This window comes from Myxine glutinosa, chromosome 4 (assembly GCF_964187855.1).
Source record: "Myxine glutinosa chromosome 4, kmMyxGlut1.1, whole genome shotgun sequence".
NCBI lineage: Eukaryota > Metazoa > Chordata > Myxini > Myxiniformes > Myxinidae > Myxine > Myxine glutinosa.
In genome coordinates, this window is record NC_136264.1 from 33,173,038 (window position 1) to 33,197,926 (window position 24,889).

Consider the following 24,889-nt stretch of genomic DNA (forward strand, 5'->3'; position numbering starts at 1 on the left):
CTGTCATCAAACGAAAAAGTAATATATCTTAACGGAAAAGCAAAAGCGAATTTTTAATATATATCGACACGTTGCCGTCGGTGTCATGTTGGGCGGTGTATGATACACCATGACGCGATTTTTAAAAATATATCTCTGCATTTTCCCGCGTGTGTGGAATGTTCTCAATTATTGCTGACACCGAGTCCAAAACCATCGATAAAAATGAAATCATATGGTGAGTTAGATTGGAGATAAAGGCGTGAGAGAGACTCAATGGCCTTGAAGTTGAAGTTACAGGCATTTGAGAATTCATTTCGTTCTATAAACGGCAACTTTCATTGGATTTCCTTCCCGTTTTTTTTCAACCGAGTCGAAAACTATGTTAGCGACTGTGAAAAATGAAATGATATATCGAATTTTTAATATGTATCGACACGTTGCCGTCGGTGTCATGTTAGGCGGTGTATGATACACCATGACGCGATTTTAAAAAATATATCTGCATTTTCCCGCGTGTGTGGAATGTTCTCAATTATTGCTGACACCGACTCTAAAACCATCGATAAAAATGAAATCATATGGTGAGTTAGATTGGAGATAAAGGCGTGAGAGAGACTCAATGGCCTTGAAGTTACAGGCATTTGAGAATTCATTTCGTTCTATAAACGGCAACTTTCATCGGATTTTCTTCTCGTTTTTTTTCAACCGAGTCTAAAACTATGTTAGCGACTGTGAAAAATGAAATGATATATCGAATTTAAAATAGATATCGACACATTGCCGTCGGTGTCATGTTGGGCGGTGTATGATACACCATGACGCGATTTAAAAAAATATATCTCTGCATTTTCCCGCGTGTGTGGAATGTTTGTGGAAAATTAAAGATTTCAAATAAACCTATTTAAAGTGTATGCGCACATAACTAATAAAAAAAACGAAGAAATATCTCTCGGTAATTTCCTGAAACATATTTTACTTCCGGCTAATATGTTGAATGAAATAAAAACGAAGAAATATATGTCGGCATCATTGTTGACGTTTTTGTGACGACTATCATCAAACGAAATAGTAATATATCATAACGGAAAAGCAAAAGCGAATTTTTAATATATATCGACACATTGCCGGCGGTGTCATGTTGGGCGGTGTATGATACACCATGACGCGATTTTAAAAAATATATCTCTGCATTTTCCCGCGTGTGTGGATTGTTCTCAATTATTGCTGACACCGAGTCTAAAAGTAAAACCATCGATAAAAATGAAATCATATGGTGAGTTAGATTGGAGATAAAGGCGTGAGAGAGACTCAATGGCCTTGAAGTTACAGGCCTTTGAGAATTCATTTCGTTCTATAAACGGCAACTTTCATCGGATTTTCTTCCCGTTTTTTTTCAACCGAGTCTAAAACTATGTTAGCGACTGTGAAAAATGAAATGATTTATCGAATTTGATTTGAAATAAAACTGGGGGAGAGCAAGACACCACGGGCCTACAAAACAGGACTCAAAGCTATGCGAGTTAATAAAATGGTGGATATTTGTTTATAGCCACTCCCAGAATGGGTGGAGCTATGGGTGGAGCTACTCTGCAAACCGAGTAAGCCACACCCCGGACAGACACCCAACAGATAGACAGACAGACAGACAGAATCATCTACGGCTATTATAATATAGATATTATATATATATTATATATATATATACTATATATATATATATATATCATATATATATATATATATATATATATATATATATATATATTGTTGCGGATCTCCCGAAGCCCGTTCCCGTTACAAAGGGGGGGTTAAACCCCTTTTCTCCCCTGGGTCTTCGGGTCCACGAAGCCGAATCGCCACTTCCGGAGCAAACGTGAAAAAGGGTATCGGGTCAACGTCGCACGTACCTTTAACCCACGCTGCCACGAAAGCGGGGCCCGAACCTCGCACAAGCCACGCTTAATTGAGTACGCCGAGCGGTATGCGTATCACGTGACTCGTGCCGTTACTTTTATGGAACCCGATTTGAGTGGTTCTATTCGTACCATGCGAAGCCAATGGATGGAAGGGACGAGAACGGTCAAATCAAAGGAATAACACCATTTATTATTATTTACAATGATCAGGATGAAGGAAAGGGGACACAGAGCAGAAGGTTAATCGATCTTAACTTATTACCCAGACACAGGGCCCACTCACGCACACGGGGAGAAGAAGAGAATAAGTTCGCTCGTCAAACGCGCTTTGCCGTCGGTCGCTCTGGGGCAGCTCGCCTGGCGTGGCTCTCTGGCGGTCACGGCACGTATGCTGGAGAGGGCAGGCAGGAGGAAATCGCGCGTCTGTGGCCCGGCACGGGTCGTCCTCTCGAGCGCGCGATTAATACAGCGCAGAGCGCAGGGCACGGGGCACGTGGAAAGTTCGTGTACAATCTCGATCACCGCAATTCAATGCACTCGTTCTGCGGCGCGTTCTCGTGCATTCTCAAGCTCAACTCAACTCCACTCACTCTCACAGGGAACTTGAACTCGTCTCACAGGGAACTGTAACTCAGCACTTGAACTCACGATACTCTCCGGCTCTGAATGACGTGCACACGATTCTGACTGACCTGACCTGAGGTGGGGGGGCTCGGAGCAGGGTTATATGGCTTCGCCCCGGCCCTACTCGAATGTTCCAAAACCCCACCTCTCATCGTCGTGGTTAGCCACTCCCCTCGAGCCCTGATTGGCGGCTCGTGCTTACCGACCACTCCCTCCTGCAGCGCCTCCCTTCGGCGTCGCCAGACTTGTTCAGGCCTGCCACGTGGCATGCTATCGCCAAAAGAACCGCCCTACTCACGGGCATGCTCAACGCAAAACTAACACAGGACAGGACTACGCTTACATTCACTAAGAAATAACTGAACTATCGCGAGGCTTCATGTTGTGGTGCGTCTACCTACGACGGGGAATTATCCTTTATTCCAAAACCACAACAATATATATATATATAATTTAACAAAAAAAATCCAGTAGTCATTGCTTTTGTGAAATACACGAAAGACAAGAACAAGCTACAATTCATCCTCAGAGTCGGAAGTGTTAATTTCATTGCGTTCAGGTTGATCTGGTGAAAGTGAAACATTTTCACATCCTACACAAGAGCACAGGTCTGTGCAAGGAACCTTGTTAGCCAAACAAGAACATCTCCTTTGTTGTCCGAGTGTTGCAGAAGAGCAAGATGTACAACAGTCATCTCTGGCCAGATCAAGAAGACGATCTCTTCAGCCGCCTGCTCCAAACATTGACTGGTACTCTAGGAAAGGTCCGGAGCCGTATGGTGTAGGAGTATCTATCAAATAGGCAAATCCCTTACACTTCCAAGAAGATGCACGAAGACTTGATGATGCCTACTCCCTCAGTAAGTTCCTAGAGACCAGCATGGATGCCCTCCCTGGATGGACAGGTTTTAATACGTTGTTGAATGGAGATAACATTCCACCGAAGTCAACAATTGGATATTTCCCAGGAGTCGATGCAAGTCCTTCTGATCTTAACACTGTCTATACAATTCTGCAACGAAGCATTAACATCGCAAACAAAATTTGCTTGGAGAAGATTGTAGTAATCATGGACCAGGCAATTTATGCTAAAGCTCAGGAGATCCGGTGGCAAAATCCAGTCTTCATGCAAAGGCTTATACTTCGTATGGGCGAGTTCCATACAAACATGACATTTATGGCCTGTATTGGGAAACGCTTTTCTGATGCAGGACTACAGGACATTCTCAGAGAATGAGGATTTTCTCAAGTGACTATAAATCACACAAACTTGTAAATATGCATGTTATATTAACGATGAGGATGAAACTATGGGGTTTGGAAAGTCTTGCATGCACAATGTTATATCTGTTCATAGCACTGGTCGCTTTCAGATAAACTTTTATGAAATGTCGAGACTTAAATATGCTGCACATCGAATAGAAGTGTGACTTTGTATGTTGTCAAACTCAATTACGTGTGTGTGTGTGTGTGTGTGTGTGTGTGTGTGTGTGTGTGTGTGTGTGTGTGTGTGTGTGTGTGTGTGTGTGTGTTTTGTCCTTTAAATGCATTTATCTCTTTTCTTCTTTATTAACAGGTTGATGCAGAAGTTAGCAAGCTACTAAGTCTGAAGGAGAAGCTGGGATTGGATGATGGCAAACAAAAGTTCGTGTTGAAAACCCCAAAGGTACAAAGAATACCTGTCTGGCTTTAAAGTGGGTCATTTTGTATGTATGACTATCATTGGAGGGAGTGACGTAGTCATGTATGCGAGCATGCAGGAGAGGTCGGTTAGCGGAATGGGAATGGGTGGACAATCCGCGATGATTCTAAATAGCTTTGCTTTCTGTTCCATTGAGGAATATTCCGACCTAAAGTGACGTGACATGATTACGTCATGAAGTTTTGGTCGACTACCTTCTTGTGGTTTGTTTGTAATCCATTTTACTTTTTATTGTATAATCTTCTTTTAGGGCACACGAGATTATGGCCCAAAGCAAATGGCCATACGTGAACGTGTTTTCGGCATCATCGTTGAAGCTTTCAAACGACATGGGGCAGAGACCATTGACACGCCGGTCTTTGAGTTGAAGGTATGTGAATAAAAACAAGACCAAAAGTCTAACAGCGGCCTAGCCAGGCTTGTAAAACATTATAAACCACAAACACATTTTATTAGCTTTTTAAACAGTCGCTAATGCTGTTTATAAAGTGAAACAAAGAAATTTGGAGGAATCCCGACATCCGTGAGGTAAGTTTTACTTACAGAACTGAGCGAAGATATACTGTAATCTATATACCCCACAAGGTTTGAGGGTGTGCTCATTTACCAAGCTGCTAGCTAGCGCTTGCCAAGCCAGCCGTTCCTTAACGGTTTTGAATGAAGCGCTTGCTCGAATGGTTAAACCACTTGGCGATCTCTCCACAATAAACTTGGTAAATGAACACACACCCAATGTTCTTGAGAACCGACCATAGATCGACTGTAATATATATACCCCAAAGAGGAATGACCCTTCCTGCCACTCCCGTAGTGACCGGGTGTAGGCCTACTAGTAGATTCAAATGTCGGTCGGTGGAGTCAGCCGTCGTAATGACATCAGAGACGTAATGACGTAATGGACACAAAACTGCCCCTACTTTAATATGTAGAATATGATATATTTTAACTTCCAGTACGTTTGCAGTCACGACGAAGGGATTGTGTTACGATTAGATTTACTATAATATCAACGTTATATTTCGAAAATGATATTACCATTTAAAAACCGAGGCTAATTCCTTACTTCTGCGATTTTTAATATTGGCGCCGAACAATGCTCATCATTGATTCATGAACCATACACCGCTTATATCATCGATTCATGAACCATACACCGCTTATATCATTGATTCATGAACCATACACCGCTTATATCATCGATTCATGAACCATACACCGCTTATATCATTGATTCATGAACCATTCACCGCTTATATCATCGATTCATGAACCATACACCGCTTATATCATTGATTCATGAACCATACACCGCTTATATCATTGATTCATGAACCATACACCGCTTATATCATTGATTCATGAACCATACACCGCTTATATCATTGATTCATGAACCATTCACCGCTTATATCATTGATTCATGAACCATACAATGCTTATATCATTGATTCATGAACCATACACCGCTTATATCATCGATTCATGAACCATACACCGCTTATATCATTGATTCATGAACCATACACCGCTTATATCATCGATTCATGAACCATACACCGCTTATATCATTGATTCATGAACCATACACCGCTTATATCATCGATTCATGAACCATACACCGCTTATATCATTGATTCATGAACCATACACCGCTTATATCATTGATTCATGAACCATACACCGCTTATATCATTGATTCATGAACCATACACCGCTTATATCATTGATTCATGAACCATTCACCGCTTATATCATTGATTCATGAACCATACAATGCTTATATCATTGATTCATGAACCATTCACCGCTTATATCATTGATTCATGAACCATACACCGCTTATATCATTGATTCATGAACCATACACCGCTTATATCATTGATTCATGAACCATACACCGCTTATATCATTGATTCATGAACCATTCACCGCTTATATCATTGATTCATGAACCATACAATGCTTATATCATTGATTCATGAACCATTCACCGCTTATATCATTGATTCATGAACCATTCACCGCTTATATCATTGATTCATGAACCATACACCGCTTATATCATTGATTCATGAACCATACACCGCTTATATCATTGATTCATGAACCATACACCGCTTATATCATTGATTCATGAATCATACACTGCTTATATCATTGATTCATGAACCATACACCGCTTATATCATTGATTCATGAACCATTCACCGCTTATATCATTGATTCATGAACCATACAATGCTTATATCATTGATTCATGAACCATTCACCGCTTACATCATCGATTCATGAACCATACACCGCTTATATCAAGCCAAACAGTTCAATCTTGGTTTCATCATACCACAGAATCTTGTTTCTCACAGTCTGAGAGTCCTTCAGGTGCTTTTTTGCAAACTCCAAGCGGGCTTTCATGTGTCTTTCACTGAGGAGAGGCTTCCGTCTGGCCACTCTGTCATAAAGCCCAGATCGGTGGAGTGTTGCCGTGATGGTTGTCCTTCTGGAAGTTTCTCCCATCTCCACACATGATCTCTGGAGCTCAGCCAGAGTGACCATCGGGTTCTTGGTCACCTTTCTTACCAAGGCCCTTCTCCCCCGATTGCTCAGTTTGGCCGGGGGCCAGCTCTAGGATGAGTCCTGGTTGTTCCAAACCTCTTCCATTTAAGAATTATGGAGGCCATTGTGCTCTTGGGAATCTTCAATGCAGCAGCGATTTTTTTTTAGGCTTCCCCAGATCTGTGCCTCGACACAATCCTGTCTCTGAGCTATGCAGGCAGTTCCTTCGACCTCATGGCTTGGATTTTGCTCTGATATGCATTGTCAGCTGTGAGACCTTATATAGACAGGTGTGTGCCTTTCCAAATCATGTCCAATCAATTGAATTTACCAAAGGTGGACTCCAATCAAGGTGTACAAACATCTCAAAGATGATCAAGAGAAATGGGAGGCACATGAGCTAAATTTCAAGTGTCATAGCAAAGGGTATGAATACTTATGTAAATGTGATATTTCAGTTTTTTCTTTGTAATAAATTTGCAAAACTTTCTAAAATCCTGTTTTCTCTTTGTCATTATGGGGTATTGAGTGTAGATTGATGAGGGAAAAAATGAATTTAAACGATTTCAGCATTCGGCTGCAACATAACAAAATGTGAAAAAAGTGAAGGGGTCTCGGGGCTCGGAGGTACACCGTGACCGGGGTTTGGGGAGGAGCACGTAACAGAAATTGGGGGCTCGTCTTTGCTGACAAAATTCCCAAATCTCGTCCGGGATAGAATTCCCTAACATCCTCGTCTGGGATAGAATTCCCTAACATTCCCAAAATTCCCAAATTTGGAATTTTTCTAACATTCCCAAATTTTTCAAAATTCAAAAATTTGAAATTTTTTGTGTGAAGGTTAACAGGTGTTAACTGATAGTCACCATGGTGTTTGACGCATAAAAGTTTGCGGTGTCCCCTAATGAGGCACAGTTCCAAGCGTTAAAAAGATCGGAACTCTTGATATTGGCCAAATATTTTAACTTGGAGGTCCGAGTTAATATGAAGAAAGCAGAGATGCAGACATTGGTGGTAGAATCTCTGGTGGGACAAGGAACATGGAAAGAGGTAGCCTTGGATTGGTTACCCGAGGAAAAAGAAAATGTGGAGCTCTGGAAAATGGAGATGCAACTGCAGAGCCAGGAAAGGTTAAAAGCAGAGGAAAGGAGAGCTGAAAAAGAACTCGAGGAGAGAAGAGCAGAGGAAAGGAGAGCTGAAGAAGAAAGAAGAGCAGAGGAAAGGAGAGCCGAAAGGGAGTTTAAGGAACGTGACATGGAGTATCAGAAGGAACTTAAACTCAAGGAACTGGAATTAATGGGAGAACGGAGAGAAGTAGTATCCATGCCGGCTAGTTCGACAACTAGTCAGAACACTTGGGATGTTGGTAGGCATGTGAGGCTGGTTCCACCCTTAAATGAAAAGGAGGTAGCCAAGTTTTTTTTTACACTTTGAGAAAGTGGCTCAAATGCTAAAATGGCCTGTGGGGTCCTGGACTATGTTAGTGCAAAGTGTTTTGGTGGGTAAAGCTCAAGATATCTATTCGGCTTTACCGATTGACCAATGTGCAGATTATGAGATAGTGAAGAAAACCATTCTCAAAGCCTATGAATTGGTCCCTGAAGCTTACCGGCAAAAATTCAGGAATGCCAGGAAGAGGGAGAGTGAGACCCGTGTGGAGTTTGCCAGAATGAAGGAAACCATGTTTGATCGGTGGTGTGACTCGAAGGGGATTGGGAAGGACTTCAACCTGTTGCGACAATTGATCTTGGTGGAGGAATTCAAACAGTGTGTCCACGCGGACATTAAAGTACATCTGGATGAAAAGAAAGTACCAGAGTTGTATGAGGCAGCAACCGTGGCAGATGACTATGCCTTGACACACAGGATGGGGTTCCACAAACTTAACTTCCCGCCTAGAGTTAGCCTGGGGAGTTATGGTAAATCAGGGGCAGAGAACAAATATTCATGGAGGCGGCCTAGAGATGACTATGGGGACAAATCTGATACCGCGACTTTTAGGGATCAGAAGACTACAGTTCCAAGACAGACTTATCTTCCGGGGGGCCCGAGGCAGACCTCGGGTTTTTCCTCCGGGCCTACTTGCGCTTTTTGCAAAAAACCTGGGCATTTGATGTCCCAATGTTATGCCCTGAAAAGGAAAAATCAGGAGCGGAGTCAGACTAGTACAACTCTGAATGCATTGGCAAATGCGAGAAATCGTCCTTGGAGGACAGTGCCTTGGAAAGGTTCCCCTGCCAAAGTTACGGCATCACAGAACGACCTTGTTCAAGAGGGTTACAAACCTTTTATTTCAGAGGGGTTTGTGTCACTGGACGGAGACTTAACGAACCAGAGACCTGTTAGGGTATTGAGGGACACAGGAGCACATCAATCTTTGATGCTTGAGGGCATTTTGCCATTGTCAGAGAAGACGGCAACAGGTGTTAGTGTTCTTTTACAGGGGGTTGGTGGCTATGTTAAAGCTCCACTTCATGTCATCCATTTGAAGTCTGATTTGGTGTCAGGACCGGTCACCGTAGGTTTACAAGCCACTCTTCCTGTAAAGGGAATATCTTTTGTTATCGGGAATGATTTGGCCGGTGGTCGAGTTTCTGGTAATCCGATGTTTGTTGAAAAGCCCAGTATGGAAAATAACACCGCACGGTTGGAGCGGGAGATGCCGGGTATCTTTCCATCCTGTGCCGCGACTCGTGCTATGGGTAGGAAGCACTCTGAAGAGAAGGAGAAGGTACTGATGTCACGCTTTGCACAGTCACTTCTTGTCGAGTACCCTGAAACATAAGTGTCAGCACACACAAGTCATGGATGGAGGCAATGTTGGCAAGCTCTTTGTAGGTGGACTGAACTTTGACACAAGTGAAGATGTTCTGGACTCTATCTTTGGCAAATATGGACCACTCTTGGAAGTGCTGCTGATAAAAGACAGGGAAACGCAAAAGTCGAGAGGGTTTGGCTTTGTCACGTTTGAAAACACAAAGGACGCCAAAGATGCAGAAAGGGATTTGAATGGCAAGGATTTGGATGGTCGGACCATAATGGTAGAGAAGGCAGGCCATGGGCGTCGAGGGGGCTACAGAGGAGGAAAACGTGGAGGTAGTTTCAGGGGTGGCTTTGGCTCCCGGGGTGGGAGTAGTAGTTTTGGTGGCGGCCGCAGTCGTGATTACTACGGAGGCTCCCAGCAGCAGCAGCGCAGTTTTGGCAACTCTCGACGGGATGACTATTACGGTGGTAGCCGAGATGGGGACCGCTACTCACGTGACTACAGCACCCGACTCTACAACCGTGATTATGATTTTTATGATCAAGAGAGGAGTTGGAAGCACTGAGTGCTCAGGAGCAGCCGAGCCAATATTCCTACACGGATTAACTCATGAACTCCATGTTCCTAAATGCGTTCATGCAGTGAATACTTCCAGGCCTCACCACCCAACCACCATGAAACCTCGCTCTCAGCTCGGCCTCCTTCAAAAAGTGCTATAGATTTGCTTTGCTTTGGATTTTTGATCACAACTCCTTAATCTTCATTCAAAAAATGAAAAATAAAACCAGAGGTTGATGAGATGGAGTTTGGCTTTGCAGGAGTTCAACTTGGAAATTGAGCATGTAAAGGGCAGGAACAATGTCGTTGCTGATGCTTTGTCCAGAGTGAACTAACTTTGTGGAAATTTCTGTAGGTTGTTTGGAAGTTTTGTTGCTTTATTTTAGGGAATATTAATTATGGTTGTTCACGTGAATTGACCATTTGGGTGTGAGTTTTACTTTTGTTTGTTAAAAGAGTTTTTGCCTGCAAAGAAAGTTTTCACTATGTTCAAACTTTCTTTCTTGAGGGGGGGAAGTGTTACGGATTCGTCACTTCCGTTGTTGTGGTTTTCATCCACTGTAAACATTTTTGAGTCCATGTACTATTATTGTTGTCGTTTGGGGAAAACAGAGATTACTATTTTCAAAAGGTAAAAAAGTTAATGTTTTAAATGAAACCGGAACCGGACGAAGAGGAAGAAGAGGAAGAGAAGGCGGAGCGAGTGAGTCGGACAAGAAGCCTAGCTGCTTCGAGGTCTGGAGCGAACGTTGGCGAACGAGAGTCACGAGTGAACTTTGGGTTTCCCAGGAAAGGGATTCCTGCGACAGAGTTGTTATCGCTGTGACAGATAAACCTGCGTGACAGGTTTTGCGGTTGATTCCGACGAGAATCATCGGAGTGCCGTTACGCCACGAGAACGGGCCGTCGGCCATTTTGACTCGCGCAGGATTTGCGCTTCGCTCAAGGTTTTTCCTCTCGCTTCAACCATTTTCACCGCATTCAGATGTGAATCTGGTGTGTGTGTGTGTAACGTGGCTTTTGAGTGGGAAATCTGCGGTTCGCCGATCGGGAGCCGTGGAACGTCCATACCCGAGGGTGTGATTTCCCAGTCGCCTTGAGGGCGCCTTTGCACAGCTTTGGCAGCGGGACTGTGACTGTCATCCGAACGGGATTCTGGTCTCGATACGACATCGTACGGACGATCACTGGAGTGGATCGACTTTGGCTTGAAGCCGGAATCAACTTTGGCTTGAAGCCGGGAAAGAGACATTGGGAATGTTCTTCTTTTCGCTCACTTGGAGCACAGTGAGTTATATTGTACGAACCTGATGGTACCATCATAGGAAATATATATTGGTTGTACAATTGATTACTATTGTTGTTGTACTGTTATTTTTGTGTGATCTTAATACAATACTTGGTTGTTGGTAACAATTGGTGTGGTTTTACCATTGATCTTTGACATACGGAATAACACATCTTTCTGCCGTGACTCCTCTCGGGGCTCGGAGGTACACCGTGACCGGGGTTTGGGGAGGAACACATAACACATACACACATATATACATACATACATACATACATACATACATACATACATACGGACAAACGCTGTTCTAGACGCCTTTGCCTGATGGGCTACGCCGTAAAAAGAGTAGGTTACGTTGAAAGTGAAGCAAAGTTTCAAACTGAGCGAATAATTTGATCCTCTGGCATACATACTTCTTCGTATGAATTCACCTTTGCATCGTATACTGGGAGTAAGGAAATTGATAAATACTTCAAGACTGTTCCCCATCGTGACCTCGTGTCTTCCATACTCGCTGAACCCTCTCCATCCCTCCCTTTCCCTCATTGACACTCCCCTGCACATAATGTAATGCATCTGCATTTTGGTCCACCGATTTGCCACGCCTCTGTTGGTCCATTGACCTCCGACCTTCCCAAGAGATCTTCCATGTTTTTTTTCAGATTTGGAATGATGTTTGACTTTTTAAGTGCTCAATTGTGGTCTGTATGGGCTGCCATTCTTTGGGTTTTTCCACTCACGTTTTAGGAAACGCTGACTGGGAAGTATGGAGAGGATTCAAAGCTGATCTATGACCTGGAGGATCAAGGAGGAGAGCTGCTGGCTTTGCGCTACGATCTCACTGTATCCTCCTCACATCACTCTCAGGAACAGCAACTTAACTAGCAGCTGATCCATAATTAAGTCCCTATTTAAAATATAGAATACTGTTGTCGTAGAGAGACCATTAAGCTTTTTTTGTTTGAAAGCTTGTTTATTTCCTTTGATATTGTTTTTCTTTGGTTTCAGATTGATCCATTATGGCTGAGAGATTAACTGTTGTCCAAAAAGCGTGAATTGCTGCACAGTACGGGGTTTAGCCATCTGTAGTTTGTAGTTCATAGATGGTGGCGGCAAGAAAAGGGGAAGATAGCAAATACCACGTTGTTAATGGGAATAAAAGACCAACATATTGTCGTGTTCAGAGAAATTAACACCATCTCTGAACGGATGGGTTGAAAAGACTTTAACTCCCTCAGACTGTCAATTATGGCGACTTTGCGCTCGCGTGCTGACTGAGGAGAATCACGAGATTCCTTATCTCTTTTAAAACCAAACGGGTTTATTCCCGGACAACAACAAAAACGGGGATGATTTCATTCAACAATTACTGTATGCAAAAGAACTACGAACGCATGGCGCCACACACCGGACGCAATCATAGACGTGGCAAGGGACAAAACTGGATTACTTATCTCTGGTGTTAGCGGGGGTGGTGAGGGAGGATTTTGACAAAATGACCGACATGGAAAACAGCCTCGTCAGACGAGATGCCACCTGGACAGTCATCAATACACTGAAGGAAGTGTTCACAAAACTCCATTCTCTTGTTACAATCCTCTGGAAATGACTGATGAACATATTGAGGTTTGGATCATTTCCATTCAAAGTCAAACTTCAAAAATGCCTGAATTGTACGATGACTTATTCCACTCTCCCTCACCGCTGCTTGTCTGATCGACTTATTTGGGCTCTTGGCTCAACATTAGTCCATTGAGAGATGGAGCCTTCTTATACCGTCGCTCAGCAGTAGTCTGCGTGCCATGTAAATACCCACTATACATTGTTTTGCATATACGTCCACAAGTTACTTCGGAACATTTTCATTATACATCCAAAACGACCACAATTTCCTGCATTAACGTTCATTGGACGGAAGAGCAGTTACCATGCGTCCCACCACACAATGCCTTGTGGACCAGATTCTCAGTGTTCCACCCCCACAATGCTTTGTGGACCAGCTTCCTAGTGTTCCACCTCACAATGCCTTGTGGACCAGCTTCCTAGTGTTCCACCCCACAATGCTTTGTGGACCAGCTTCCCAGTGTTCCACCCCACAATGCTTTGTGGACCAGCTTCCTAGTGTTCCACCCCACAATGCTTTGTGGACCAGCTTCCCAGTGTTCCACCCCACAATGCTTTGTGGACCAGCTTCCTAGTGTTCCACCCCACAATGCTTTGTGGACCAGCTTCCCAGTGTTCCACCCCACAATGCTTTGTGGACCAGCTTCCCAGTGTTCCACCCCACAATGCTTTGTGGACCAGCTTCCTAGTGTTCCACCCCACAATGCTTTGTGGACCAGCTTCCTAGTGTTCCACCCCACAATGCTTTGTGGACCAGCTTCCTAGTGTTCCACCCCACAATGCTTTGTGGACCAGCTTCCCAGTGTTCCACCCCACAATGCTTTGTGGACCAGCTTCCCAGTGTTCCACCCCACAATGCTTTGTGGACCAGCTTCCTAGTGTTCCACCCCACAATGCCTTGTGGACCAGATTCCCAGTGTTCCACCCCACAATGCTTTGTGGACCAGCTTCCTAGTGTTCCACCCCACAATGCTTTGTGGACCAGATTCCCAGTGTTCCACCCCACAATGCTTTGTGGACCAGCTTCCCAGTGTTCCACCCCACAATGCTTTGTGGACCAGCTTCCTAGTGTTCCACCCCACAATGCTTTGTGGACCAGCTTCCCAGTGTTCCACCCCACAATGCTTTGTGGACCAGCTTCCTAGTGTTCCACCCCACAATGCCTTGTGGACCAGATTCCCAGTGTTCCACCCCACAATGCTTTGTGGACCAGCTTCCTAGTGTTCCACCCCACAATGCTTTGTGGACCAGATTCCCATTGTTCCACCCCACAATGCTTTGTGGACCAGCTTCCCAGTGTTCCACCCCACAATGCTTTGTGGACCAGCTTCCTAGTGTTCCACCCCACAATGCTTTGTGGACCAGATTCCCAGTGTTCCACCCCACAATGCTTTGTGGACCAGCTTCCCAGTGTTCCACCCCACAATGCTTTGTGGACCAGCTTCCCAGTGTTCCACCCCACAATGCTTTGTGGACCAGCTTCCCAGTGTTCCATCCCACAATGCTTTGTGGACCAGCTTCCTAGTGTTCCACCCCACGATGCTTTGTGGACCAGCTTCCCAGTGTTCCACCCCACAATGCTTTGTGGACCAGATTCCCAGTGTTCCACCCCACGATGCTTTGTGGACCAGATTCCCAGTGTTCCATCCCACAATGCTTTGTGGACCAGCTTCCCAGTGTTCCACCCCACAATCTTCCTCTCAGAGAATCTACGTCCTCTCTCTCTCTCAGACTCCATCTCACACTGAGCATTGTTGGACTTGATGCTGCCATTGATTTTTAGTCTACTGGTTTCACCAGAGGGGACGAAAGGTTTGCTCTTGGTCTCTGTCCATCCATCCATCCCACCTGTGGTTTTCCAGAATTTCTGCCCACACCGTTTAACATATTCCACTGAAACTTGGTACATGGCTTTATTGTCGTAAGCTGCAGAACAAGTTCGAGTTTCAGGGCGTTTCATCAATTTTTCAGTTATACCAGTTTTGGCCTTGAAAATGTCACACCGGTGGGGGACATGTATTGCAAAGAAATCCTCCCACTTGTTATCTTTGTGTACCACTGTAATCGTTGAACAATGAGTGGTAAACTAAGGGGTAATGGAAAGGGTGAACCTGTACGCAAGCGTAAGTGCAGTAGTGTGACTCTGGATGTCAAATTAGATGGCGAAACAAAATAAGAATGGTGAACGACCAGCCGATATGGCTCGCTATCTTGATTTGCCACCGATGACTATTCAAACTATTGTAAAGAACGCCAACGATGGCTGTGCAGACGGCTGTAATTCCAAAGCTCGAGTTGTATGGAAATCACCTGCAGATGCACGAATGCAAAAGTTCTCTTAACTTGGATTTTTGTATGTTTTTCATGCTTTTCACAAAAACAGCTCTTTATTTTCTTTCTTTTTTTTGTATACAAGATCGAGGCTCGTGAAAGAGCTAACATTAATCGCACAAAAAGTCAAACCGACACATAAAACACAAAATAAGGGGAGCGGTAGACAACATGGGGAGAGAGGGGGAAGGACACAACACAACATTTGAGAGCAGGGATATCGAGAGAAATGTGGGAGGGAGAGGGCATGGGGGGAGGTGGGAGAGGTATAAAACATATGAACACTGCAAGGACTTCCAGGAAAGAAGCTGGAACCCCCCCAAAAAAGTGTATCTGGGGTGAATTAGCAGGGGTAGAAAAGATCAAGGTTTTGGATGGGGGAAGATAAAAGATGGTGGTGAACAGCTGTTTTAAAGACCTGGAGGTAGGAGTGCGATTGAAGGGAGCGGGGGAGTTTGTTCCAGAGGCGGGAGAAAAGGGGAATGAAAGAGTGAAGGTGAGCAGAGAGCCTAGATTTTGGCAGTTTAACCATAAGAGGGTTGCTGGCAGATCTTGTGCGACCTGTAGGAATATTTGGGGGACAGAGCACAGAGAGAGCTGGGGGAGGAAGGCCGGAGGGGAGTCGGTAGAAGACAGAAAGACCACCAACCTGCCTGTGGTGAGTGAGTGAAAGGCCCTCAGAGATAGCTTCATCGCGGGAGATTCCAATGATTCTGAAAGCTTTGGTTTCAACAGCGTGAAGACGAGGTAGGCGTGAGGCAGGAGCACCGGCCCAGAGAGGGGAACAGTATTCCATTGAGCTGCGGATGAAAGCCTTGTATATGGTGAGGAGCTCAGGTGTGCCAAGGAAGGACTTCGCACGACGGAGGATGCCTAGACTGGCTTTGGAGGCCAGCTTGGAAATGTGGTTTTCCCAGGAAAGATCATGGCAGATAGTGAGACCCAAAAGCTTGAACGGCAGAACTTCTTGGAGGGAATTGTTGAGAAAGTAGATGGGAGGGTTTTCCAGTCGGTCTTTTCGGAGAGACATAGTAAGAGTGTGAGATTTGTCAGGATTGAAAGACATGTTCCACTTGTTTGACCAATCTGTGATTTTGTCCAGGTCTGCAGAGAGTGAGGAGGCTGCAGACTGCCGATCTGAGGGATGAGGAATGGAGTGGCAGAGAGTGGAGTCATCATCAAAGAGATAGAGGGGATTTTCCAGAGTCGGAGAGATCATTGATGAAGACCAGAAATAGCACAGGGCCCAGAACACTGCCTTGGGGAACTCCAGCCAGAAGAGGAAGGGGAGATGAGAGAAATCCATTCAGGGCCACACGTTGACGACAACCAGAGGGGAAGTCCGCAAGCCATGCGTGGAGATTTCCATGGATACCATAGGAGGAGAGTTTGGTGAGCAGACCTGGGTGCCAGACAGTATCGAAGGCACGTGATATGTCAAGGGAGACAGCTCTGATTTCCTGTTTGGCAATGAGGACCTCCATCCATTGTTGAGACAGCAGAAGCATGTCCAGAGTAGAATGACCTGGTCTGAATCCAAATTGATGATCGGAGATCAAGCCATTGGAGAAGAGGAAGGATTTGATATCTGAAGCAATGATGGATTCCATGACTTTGCTGATAATTGGGAGCAGGCTGATTGGTCTGTAGTTGCAAGGATCTGTTTTTGCACCTTTTTGGTGTAAAGCGGTGATGTTGGCTGATTTAAAGGCTTTTCAATAAACTCACAAATAATTCAATAATTAATTAATAATTAATAATAATGAATAATTAACAATAATTCAATAAGCTCACAGGCTTTTCAATAAACTGTCCATTAAACTCTCGCCACAGTTTGAGCATAATGAGATATATTGGGTTGACCTGTTTATGTTCCCATTTGGACCTCTGGCTCAATATTCAGGTACAAATCTCCACCTACCAAATGTGTTTGTCCATTGTCTACTGATGTCCTTGCAATTCCTGTGAACATGCACTGATGTCTACTTGTGTCCTTGTCCTGCAGACGTACATCACTGAAAGAAAATGAATAAATAAATAATGAAAACGAGTAAGATATTTTACGTCAGGGAAGTACTTACCAAAAGGTGAGGTATAATTAAGCGTTCCCCACCTGGGTAACGATGAATGTCATTGCGATAATGTGTCAGATTGATGGCCTTTTAAGTTGACCTTCTGAACAACGCTTTGTTTTCTGGCTTCTGTGACCTCTAAACTGTGGTTCAATTGCGTTGCTCACACGGCATGGTTGAAGGCACTGATGGTAATGTCTGTCTCTCAAGCTGTTCTTTAAAATTGTAGTTAACTTATCACCTTACTTACTTGTTTATTATTTTTTTAATTTTTGGACCCTTCCTCCCTCTGCAGCAGGAGATTGGGATTGTGTGTGTGTTTCGACCAGGCCATAACATTTTTTACCTTTGAGCTTTTGTCATCAAATTTTCAACAAACCTTTATTATAAAAATATGGAGACTATTCCAAAATTAAATCAAAATGTCAAAGGGCAAAGTCACAGTGATTATAAATAGCCCTTATTGATTATAAATAGATTATAAATAGCCCTTATTAGTGCGTCAAACATGAGAAGCCCCATTTATTTTAACGGCTTCCATGTTTTATTTATTTATTTACCACCAGCAAAGGTACCTCCTACCCCAATCTCTTCCTCTGGACCTCCACCCCTTCACCTCCTCTCCCTCACCTCCACCACTGCCTCCTCCCACCTCAGCACCCCTCACTCCAGACTCCCACACCACCCTTCACCTTCCTCTCACCTCATCTTACCCCAACTCCTTTCCTTCCTCTTCCCATCCCACCCTCTCCCTCCCTCCCATCTCACCCTCCTCCCATCCCACCTCTCCCTCCTCCCAACTCTGCCTTCTCCATCCCTCCTCTCACCCTTTCCTCTCCCTCTTCCAACCCCACCCCTTCCAGACTCCCACATCACCCCTTCCCCTTCTCCCACCTCCACCATTCCCCTCCCTCCTCCCAGAAAGGAATTTTCACAGGTTGTATAATCATTCGAGCATGTCGACCTGTCTCCTTAATTACCTCCATGCAAGGTCCCCTTTGCCCGCTATCTTGCTATGAATAAAATCAGCAACTGCAAACGGTACCATATTGCCAAGGTGTATCGGAGGGACAACCCAGCCATGACACGTGGACGATATCGAGAGTTCTACCAATGTGTGAGTTATCCATCTTCCATTGATCATAGTGTTATCGTAGATTTGGAAGGAGGAAGGGGGGGGGGGCGGGCAGTGAGAAGACTGTGTGAGGGAATGGAAGTTGAATAATGATGGGGAGTGAGAGGGTGTAATGATTGACATCGACACATGATGGACAGATACCTCGTATACGTGCTGTCCGTTAATGGTTGCAATTTTCACATCCTCAAAATGTGTCGTGACCATTTGAACAGGACTTTGACATAGCCGGTGTTTATGATGCCATGATTCCGGATGCCGAATGCCTGAAAATAGTGCATGAGATCCTGACTGGGCTTCAGCTTGGTGACTTCCTTATCAAGGTAAAACATTTCCACAGATTTACTCGTGAGAGCGAGCCTATCCGCTGTGACGATATTCATAGCACCTTCTTGTCTTGATTTTGTAGGTATTTAAACTATATTTTCTTTTCCCACCACACACTTAATGCCCTATCCTAAAGTGTTTCTGATGCAATAAAATGTTGTGCAAGAATTGAAAATATTAACACAGGTGAACTCGTATAAGACCTCGTATCAAGACTGTTGGGTGGTTGGTTGAGGTTGAGCAAGAATGTTTGACAACAGAGGCACCAGTATGATAAATGGTCGAGCATACGAGGAAGTTTTCTTTACAAACAGCTAATCAAGCAGTTTTTATTTCATTTGTATTTTTGTACTGTCGCTATTGTTTTGTCCAGCAGAGGGCGCTTCAAGCACAGTCTATCTGGCAACCATTGAGATCGTAATTTGCAAACATAAGGATGAACTTTTCCTTTCAGGATTCGTTGAGGCTCATTTCACATTTAGTCTGAGTATAATAACTGCATGCAGCATCCTCTAATAATTTATTTATTATGAATGGCATTCAAGGACAGTAAATGTGATATTCACAGCAAAAAATGACTGATGCTTAGGAAGTAAAGTTTGCCATCCAAGTCGTCATTTTATTCCTCGGCTCATGCAGGACAGGAATACAGTATTATCTTCACTGTGGACATGGTACATAGGATTTGAACCGGGGTGGACAAATAATGAAGACAAAGAAGGATCACTGGAATGGCCAAGAAGGGGTCAGCTCAACTGGGACTGAGAACGAATCATAATAAATGCCCAAGACCAATGACATTACACAAATGGCTTTAAGAAGATTGAAGGGACTGAGTCAATCAGACAAGTGTAGGTTCTGCAAGGGAGAAACGGAAACCATGAGTCACCCCCTATCGGGATGTAAAAAAAAAACAACTCATGTCAGAACAGCTGTACACGCAAAGCCACAACAAGGTATGTAGAGTAATCCAATGGCACATCTACAGAAATTAAAATATCTCAGTTTCACAAAACTCATGGAAATATGAACCAAAAGCCATCATTGAAAACAAGGACATATTGCTCAAGTGCGACCTGATGATCCCATCAAGCGTTAACGTCGAAAATGAAGCACTGCGACTGAACATAGTACTCAGGAACGAAAAGAAAGAGAAGGCATTGATAATTTAGGTTGCGGTACCCAGTGATTTTGGCCTAAATAATACAGAAATCAAGAAAATTACCAAATATCAAGAGCACAAGAATGAAGTGAAAAGATCCTGGAATCTGAAGAGCGCTGAAATTGTACCAGTGATAATTGGAGCTATCGCTGGCACCATGGCCAAGTTCTTAATTCTTCCCCCGACTACAGCTGGGAAGGCAATGGCAAACCACCCAGTACAATCATTGCCCAGAAACTGCTTCGGCTGCACTGATGCTCTGTAACAGAACTAGACTCTAGGTTTATCAGACTAGTCTAGCCTGACTGACTAGAGTCCATCAAAATCAGAATATCTTGTCCTGGAGCATTATTTATGCCACACATTTCTGCTCGTCTCTCCAGGATTTTGTAGTGATGTTTAGTTTACATTTTATGTCTTGTTCATTTCCTTCTTTACTCACTGCGTTGTATAGTTTACCATGGGGTTCTTGCTATGTTTTATGAAAATCTCTGTACTCACCCATTTATTATTTTGTTTAGGTTAACGATCGTCGTCTTTTAGATGGAGTGTTTGCTGCCTGCGGAGTCCCTTCGGATAAATTCCGCGCCACTTGCTCTGCCGTGGATAAGTTGGACAAGGTGAATTCTTGACTTGTATGAAATCAAGATTGGAAATAAAATATCCAAAATAACTAAAAACCATAAAATATACAAGCTTGATAGATTTTCATCACTGACTAGAGTCCAAAATGGGAAATATATCCTAGATGGCAGGATTTGTTATCTTCTGGGAGTCATTGGCAGTTATGAGTGCATTGGTGGGTTGGAGAAGGGGGGGGGGGGGGGGAGGGGCAGGAGTGGTTGTATGTTAATTGTTGGAATGGCAATACCTTTTGCATCACTTCTGGTAACTTTCTCATAATGATCTTAAAAGCTCATGAATCATCGACATACTGTATATAATAAATATAATTTGTCGGATGTCTGTCTGTTTGTCTGTGTGTTCGCATTTTTCGCAAAGACCGCTCAGCTGACAGCCACCAAATTTGGCACACAGAAAAGTCCGATCCGGGGATTGTCCGAAGGGTATTTCATCCACCACCTCAGCTTTTGAAGAGCCCGAATACCCCCTAAGACCTTTCTTAACCCCTAATATCCTTCCTAACATGCTTTTTACATGTTTGAGAGATGAGATTAAATGCTTGAGAGAAGACTTTTGCATGCTTGAGAGATTAGACCCCTTAAGGCCTAGAAGACCCTAAAAACCATTAAATGTACAAATTTGATAGATTTTCATCACTGATTGACTTTCTTTAAGATCACGAAGACCCTTCAGACCCCTTTTACCTTTAAGACCCTTTCAACACTTCAGACACTTTTAGATTCCTTCACTATTTAGATCTTTGATACCTTTTAGACACCCTAGAACCTTAAGAGCTTTACACCCCTTAAGTCCCTTTCAACCCCTTAGACCTCAACACCATTTAGACCCCCTTTCACCCTCCAGACAGATTAGACAGCTAGGACCCCTGACCATTTAGAGATTTAGACCACTTGGACCTTTTTACATGCTTGAGAGATTAGACCTTTTTGACCACTTTGACACAAATACTATTGGAATGTACCCTTTGGACCATATAAAACCTTTTAAGCTCACATCACACAAAAATCTATGGTCTTCTTGCAAAACACAGACTATACATATTTTCAGCAAATAATGTGCAAACTCTACCCACCCAGAGGGTGGGTACTCCACTATCTGATATATAAAGGTCTAATATATAAAGAAGAACGTTTGTTTGTTTGTTAATTTATGCATTCGGACCCTGCTGAAATCAGTGCGACCAAACTTTGCATGGCATCCTCTTTCATCCAGTGGAAGGTCAAGGGCTGTGTTTGGATAAAAAATTGACCCCATATAAAACCAGATAATTGGCCTTCAGGCCTCAGTCGGGTCTTGTGCTTATACACTGCCTCGGTTTTTCCTGGGAGCGATCGAGTAATATGTATTGTTTAGATCGTATGTTGAGGTTGCAGTGATTTGTTGTCAACAACACAAATTTAGTTACTGGAGTATTTCATTGAATTTCCCTGGGAAACACCGGTTACTTTAGCTAGTAAATAATAATGAAAATTGATTTCAAACCACGTGCATACTGTTCTGTACAAAGCCATGTATGTAATGATCTCCTCCCTTCCCAGCTTCCTTGGGAGGCTGTGCATGAAGAACTTGTGGGAGAAAAGGGATTGACTCAAGAGATGGCAAATTCCATTGCTGAGTATGTTTGTCTGCATGGTATGTCAGTGTCCTCTTGTGGAACTTGCTAGCGTATAACTTACATCACTTGCATATAACTTACATATAACTTACATATAACTTACATATAACTTACATATGACTTACATATACAGTCACGTGAAAAAGTAAGTACACCCCATGTAAAGTTTTGACTTTTTCAACATATTTAAACATACAGCTATTTGATCTTCATTTCAACAATATTGATAGATAAAGGTGATATAATATAACAAATATCATGAAACATTTACATTTTGTAGTCCATTGTATAATTTAAATAAACATAAATGTAAATTTCGCGTGTGGAAAAAGTAAGTACACCCCTACATTTATCACTACATCAAATACCTAAAATTAGAATCAGGTGCACCAGCTCAGATGCAAATGATTAGAACATCCTTAGAGAGTATCTTGGAGGAACCTGTCTTATTTAAACCTCAGACATTTAGTTTGGTTTGCTCTTTGTTGTTGAAGTGTGCATCGTCACCATGCCTAGATCAAAATAGCTCTCTGAGGCCTTCAAAAAGAAGGTTATAGATGCCTATGAGTCTGGGAAGGGATTTTAAAAGATCTCCAAACAATTTGAAATCGATCATTCGACTGTCCGGAAGATCATCTACAAGTGGAGAAGATTCCAAACAACTGCCAACTTGTTCAGGCCATGCCGCCCCAGCAAGTTCAGCCCGAGAGCAGACCGCAAGATGCTGAAAGAAGTCTCTAAGAACCCCAGAATGTCATCACGGGACCTACAGGTAGCTCTTGCCACTGTTGATGTCAAAGTGCATGAGTCTACCATTAGAAAGAGGCTGCACAAATTTGATCTACATGGGAGGTGTGCCAGGAGGGAACCTTTGCTATCCAGAAAGAACATCAGGGCAAGACTAAAGTTTGCCAATGAATAACTAGGCAAACACCAGCACTTCTGGAACAATGTGCTCTGGACAGATGTCAAAGGTAGAGCTATTTGGCCACAGTACCAGAAGACATGTTTGGCGAAAACCAAAGACAGCATTTGACCACAAGAACCTGATACCAACTGTAAAGCATGGTGGTGGAAATATTATGGTTTGTGGCAGCTTTGCTGCATCAGGGCCTGGGCAGCTCACCATCATCGAATCCACTATGAATTCTTCATTGTACCAGAGGGTGCTTGAGGATAATGTGAGGCCATCTGTCAGAAAGTTGAAGCTCAACCGAAGGTGGACCTTGCAACATGACAATGACCCTAAACATACCAGTAAATCCACCAAGGAATGGCTGAAGAGAAAGAAATGGAGGGTTCTGGAATGGCCAAGTCAAAGCCCGGATCTAAATCCCATCGTGATGTTGTGGGGGGATTTGAAACGAGCTGTGCATGCAAGAAACTCCTCAAACATCGCACAGCTGAAATAATTCTGCATGGAGGATTGGGCAAAAATTTCTCCCAGTCGATGTCAGAGACTGGTAGACAGTTATAAGAAATGCCTACTTGAGGTTGTTTCTGCCAAAGGGGGCAATACCACCTATTAGAGCCAAGGGTGTACTTACTTTTTCCACATGCGAAATTTGCATTTATGTTTATTTAAATTATACAATGGACTACAAAATGTAAATGTTTCATGATATTTGTTATATTAAATCACCTTTATCTACCAATATTGTTGAAATGAAGATTAAATAGCTGTATGTTGAAATATGTTGAAAAAGTCAAAACTTTACATGGGGTGTACTTACTTTTTCACGTGACTGTAACTTACATATAACTTACATATAACTTACATATAACCTACATATAACTTGCATGTAACGCATATAACTTGCATATAACTTGCATATAACTTGCATATAACTTGCATATAACTTACATATAACTTACATATAACCTGCATCTTTGACACACTTGATATGTTTGAAATGACATAAAGACCAATACTACCACTTGAAGAGATTTATCTTACGACTAAATGCTTTATGTAGGTGGTCGAGATGTGATTGCACGTTTGCAAGCTGATGAGCGACTAGTTGGAAATTCAGGTGAAATGCAAGACGAGCAGAAGAGTGCACGCGCTGGACTTGCAGACCTGGATTTGCTCTTCAAATATCTTGAGATCATGGATATCTCTACACAGGTGAGTCAGAAAGAGAATATTGTCTGATGCAAGGATATAAAATGCAATGTGAGGGTTCCTCTGGAAGCTGCATTCTTGTCCCCAGCTCCTCCGAGAAGGGTGGAGGCAGAGCCGGGGACATTCAAATGAGCTCCATCCGACCGACTGATCATCTGTCCATGTACTTTTGTGTACACGATATTTCAAAAACCGTTGAACATTTAGCTTTGATATTGCAGAGAACTATTGCTCATGACATTATCTCAACCTGATTAGAGCACGGCAGTGATTGGCTGAATTATGTTGCCATGGCAACCATCTCAGTAACTTGGCTTGTGTACATGATATTTTAAAAAAACGTTCAAGGTTTAGCTGTCATATTACACAGATCTGTTCCTCATACCATACAAAAGGCAGGGGACCTAGGGTGTCAGCTTCTTGTTCTTTATCGCTTTGGGTGTTAAGTAACCACATAACTTC

At 43.3% G+C, this 24,889-nt stretch overlaps 1 protein-coding gene across 1 annotated transcript in view; it reads left to right on the plus strand.

Annotated features, from left to right (window-relative positions):
• LOC137414914 (histidine--tRNA ligase-like) overlaps positions 1-24,889 on the plus strand; it is a 49,709-nt gene that overhangs the window by 16,897 nt on the left and 7,923 nt on the right. Inside the window, exons 2-9 of the mRNA XM_068100469.2 lie at positions 4,098-4,187; positions 4,474-4,593; positions 12,140-12,235; positions 18,410-18,535; positions 18,769-18,876; positions 20,564-20,662; positions 22,226-22,319; positions 24,279-24,430. Coding sequence (XP_067956570.2) covers positions 4,098-4,187; positions 4,474-4,593; positions 12,140-12,235; positions 18,410-18,535; positions 18,769-18,876; positions 20,564-20,662; positions 22,226-22,319; positions 24,279-24,430 — 885 coding nt within the window. The remainder of the gene's footprint in view (positions 1-4,097; positions 4,188-4,473; positions 4,594-12,139; positions 12,236-18,409; positions 18,536-18,768; positions 18,877-20,563; positions 20,663-22,225; positions 22,320-24,278; positions 24,431-24,889) is intronic.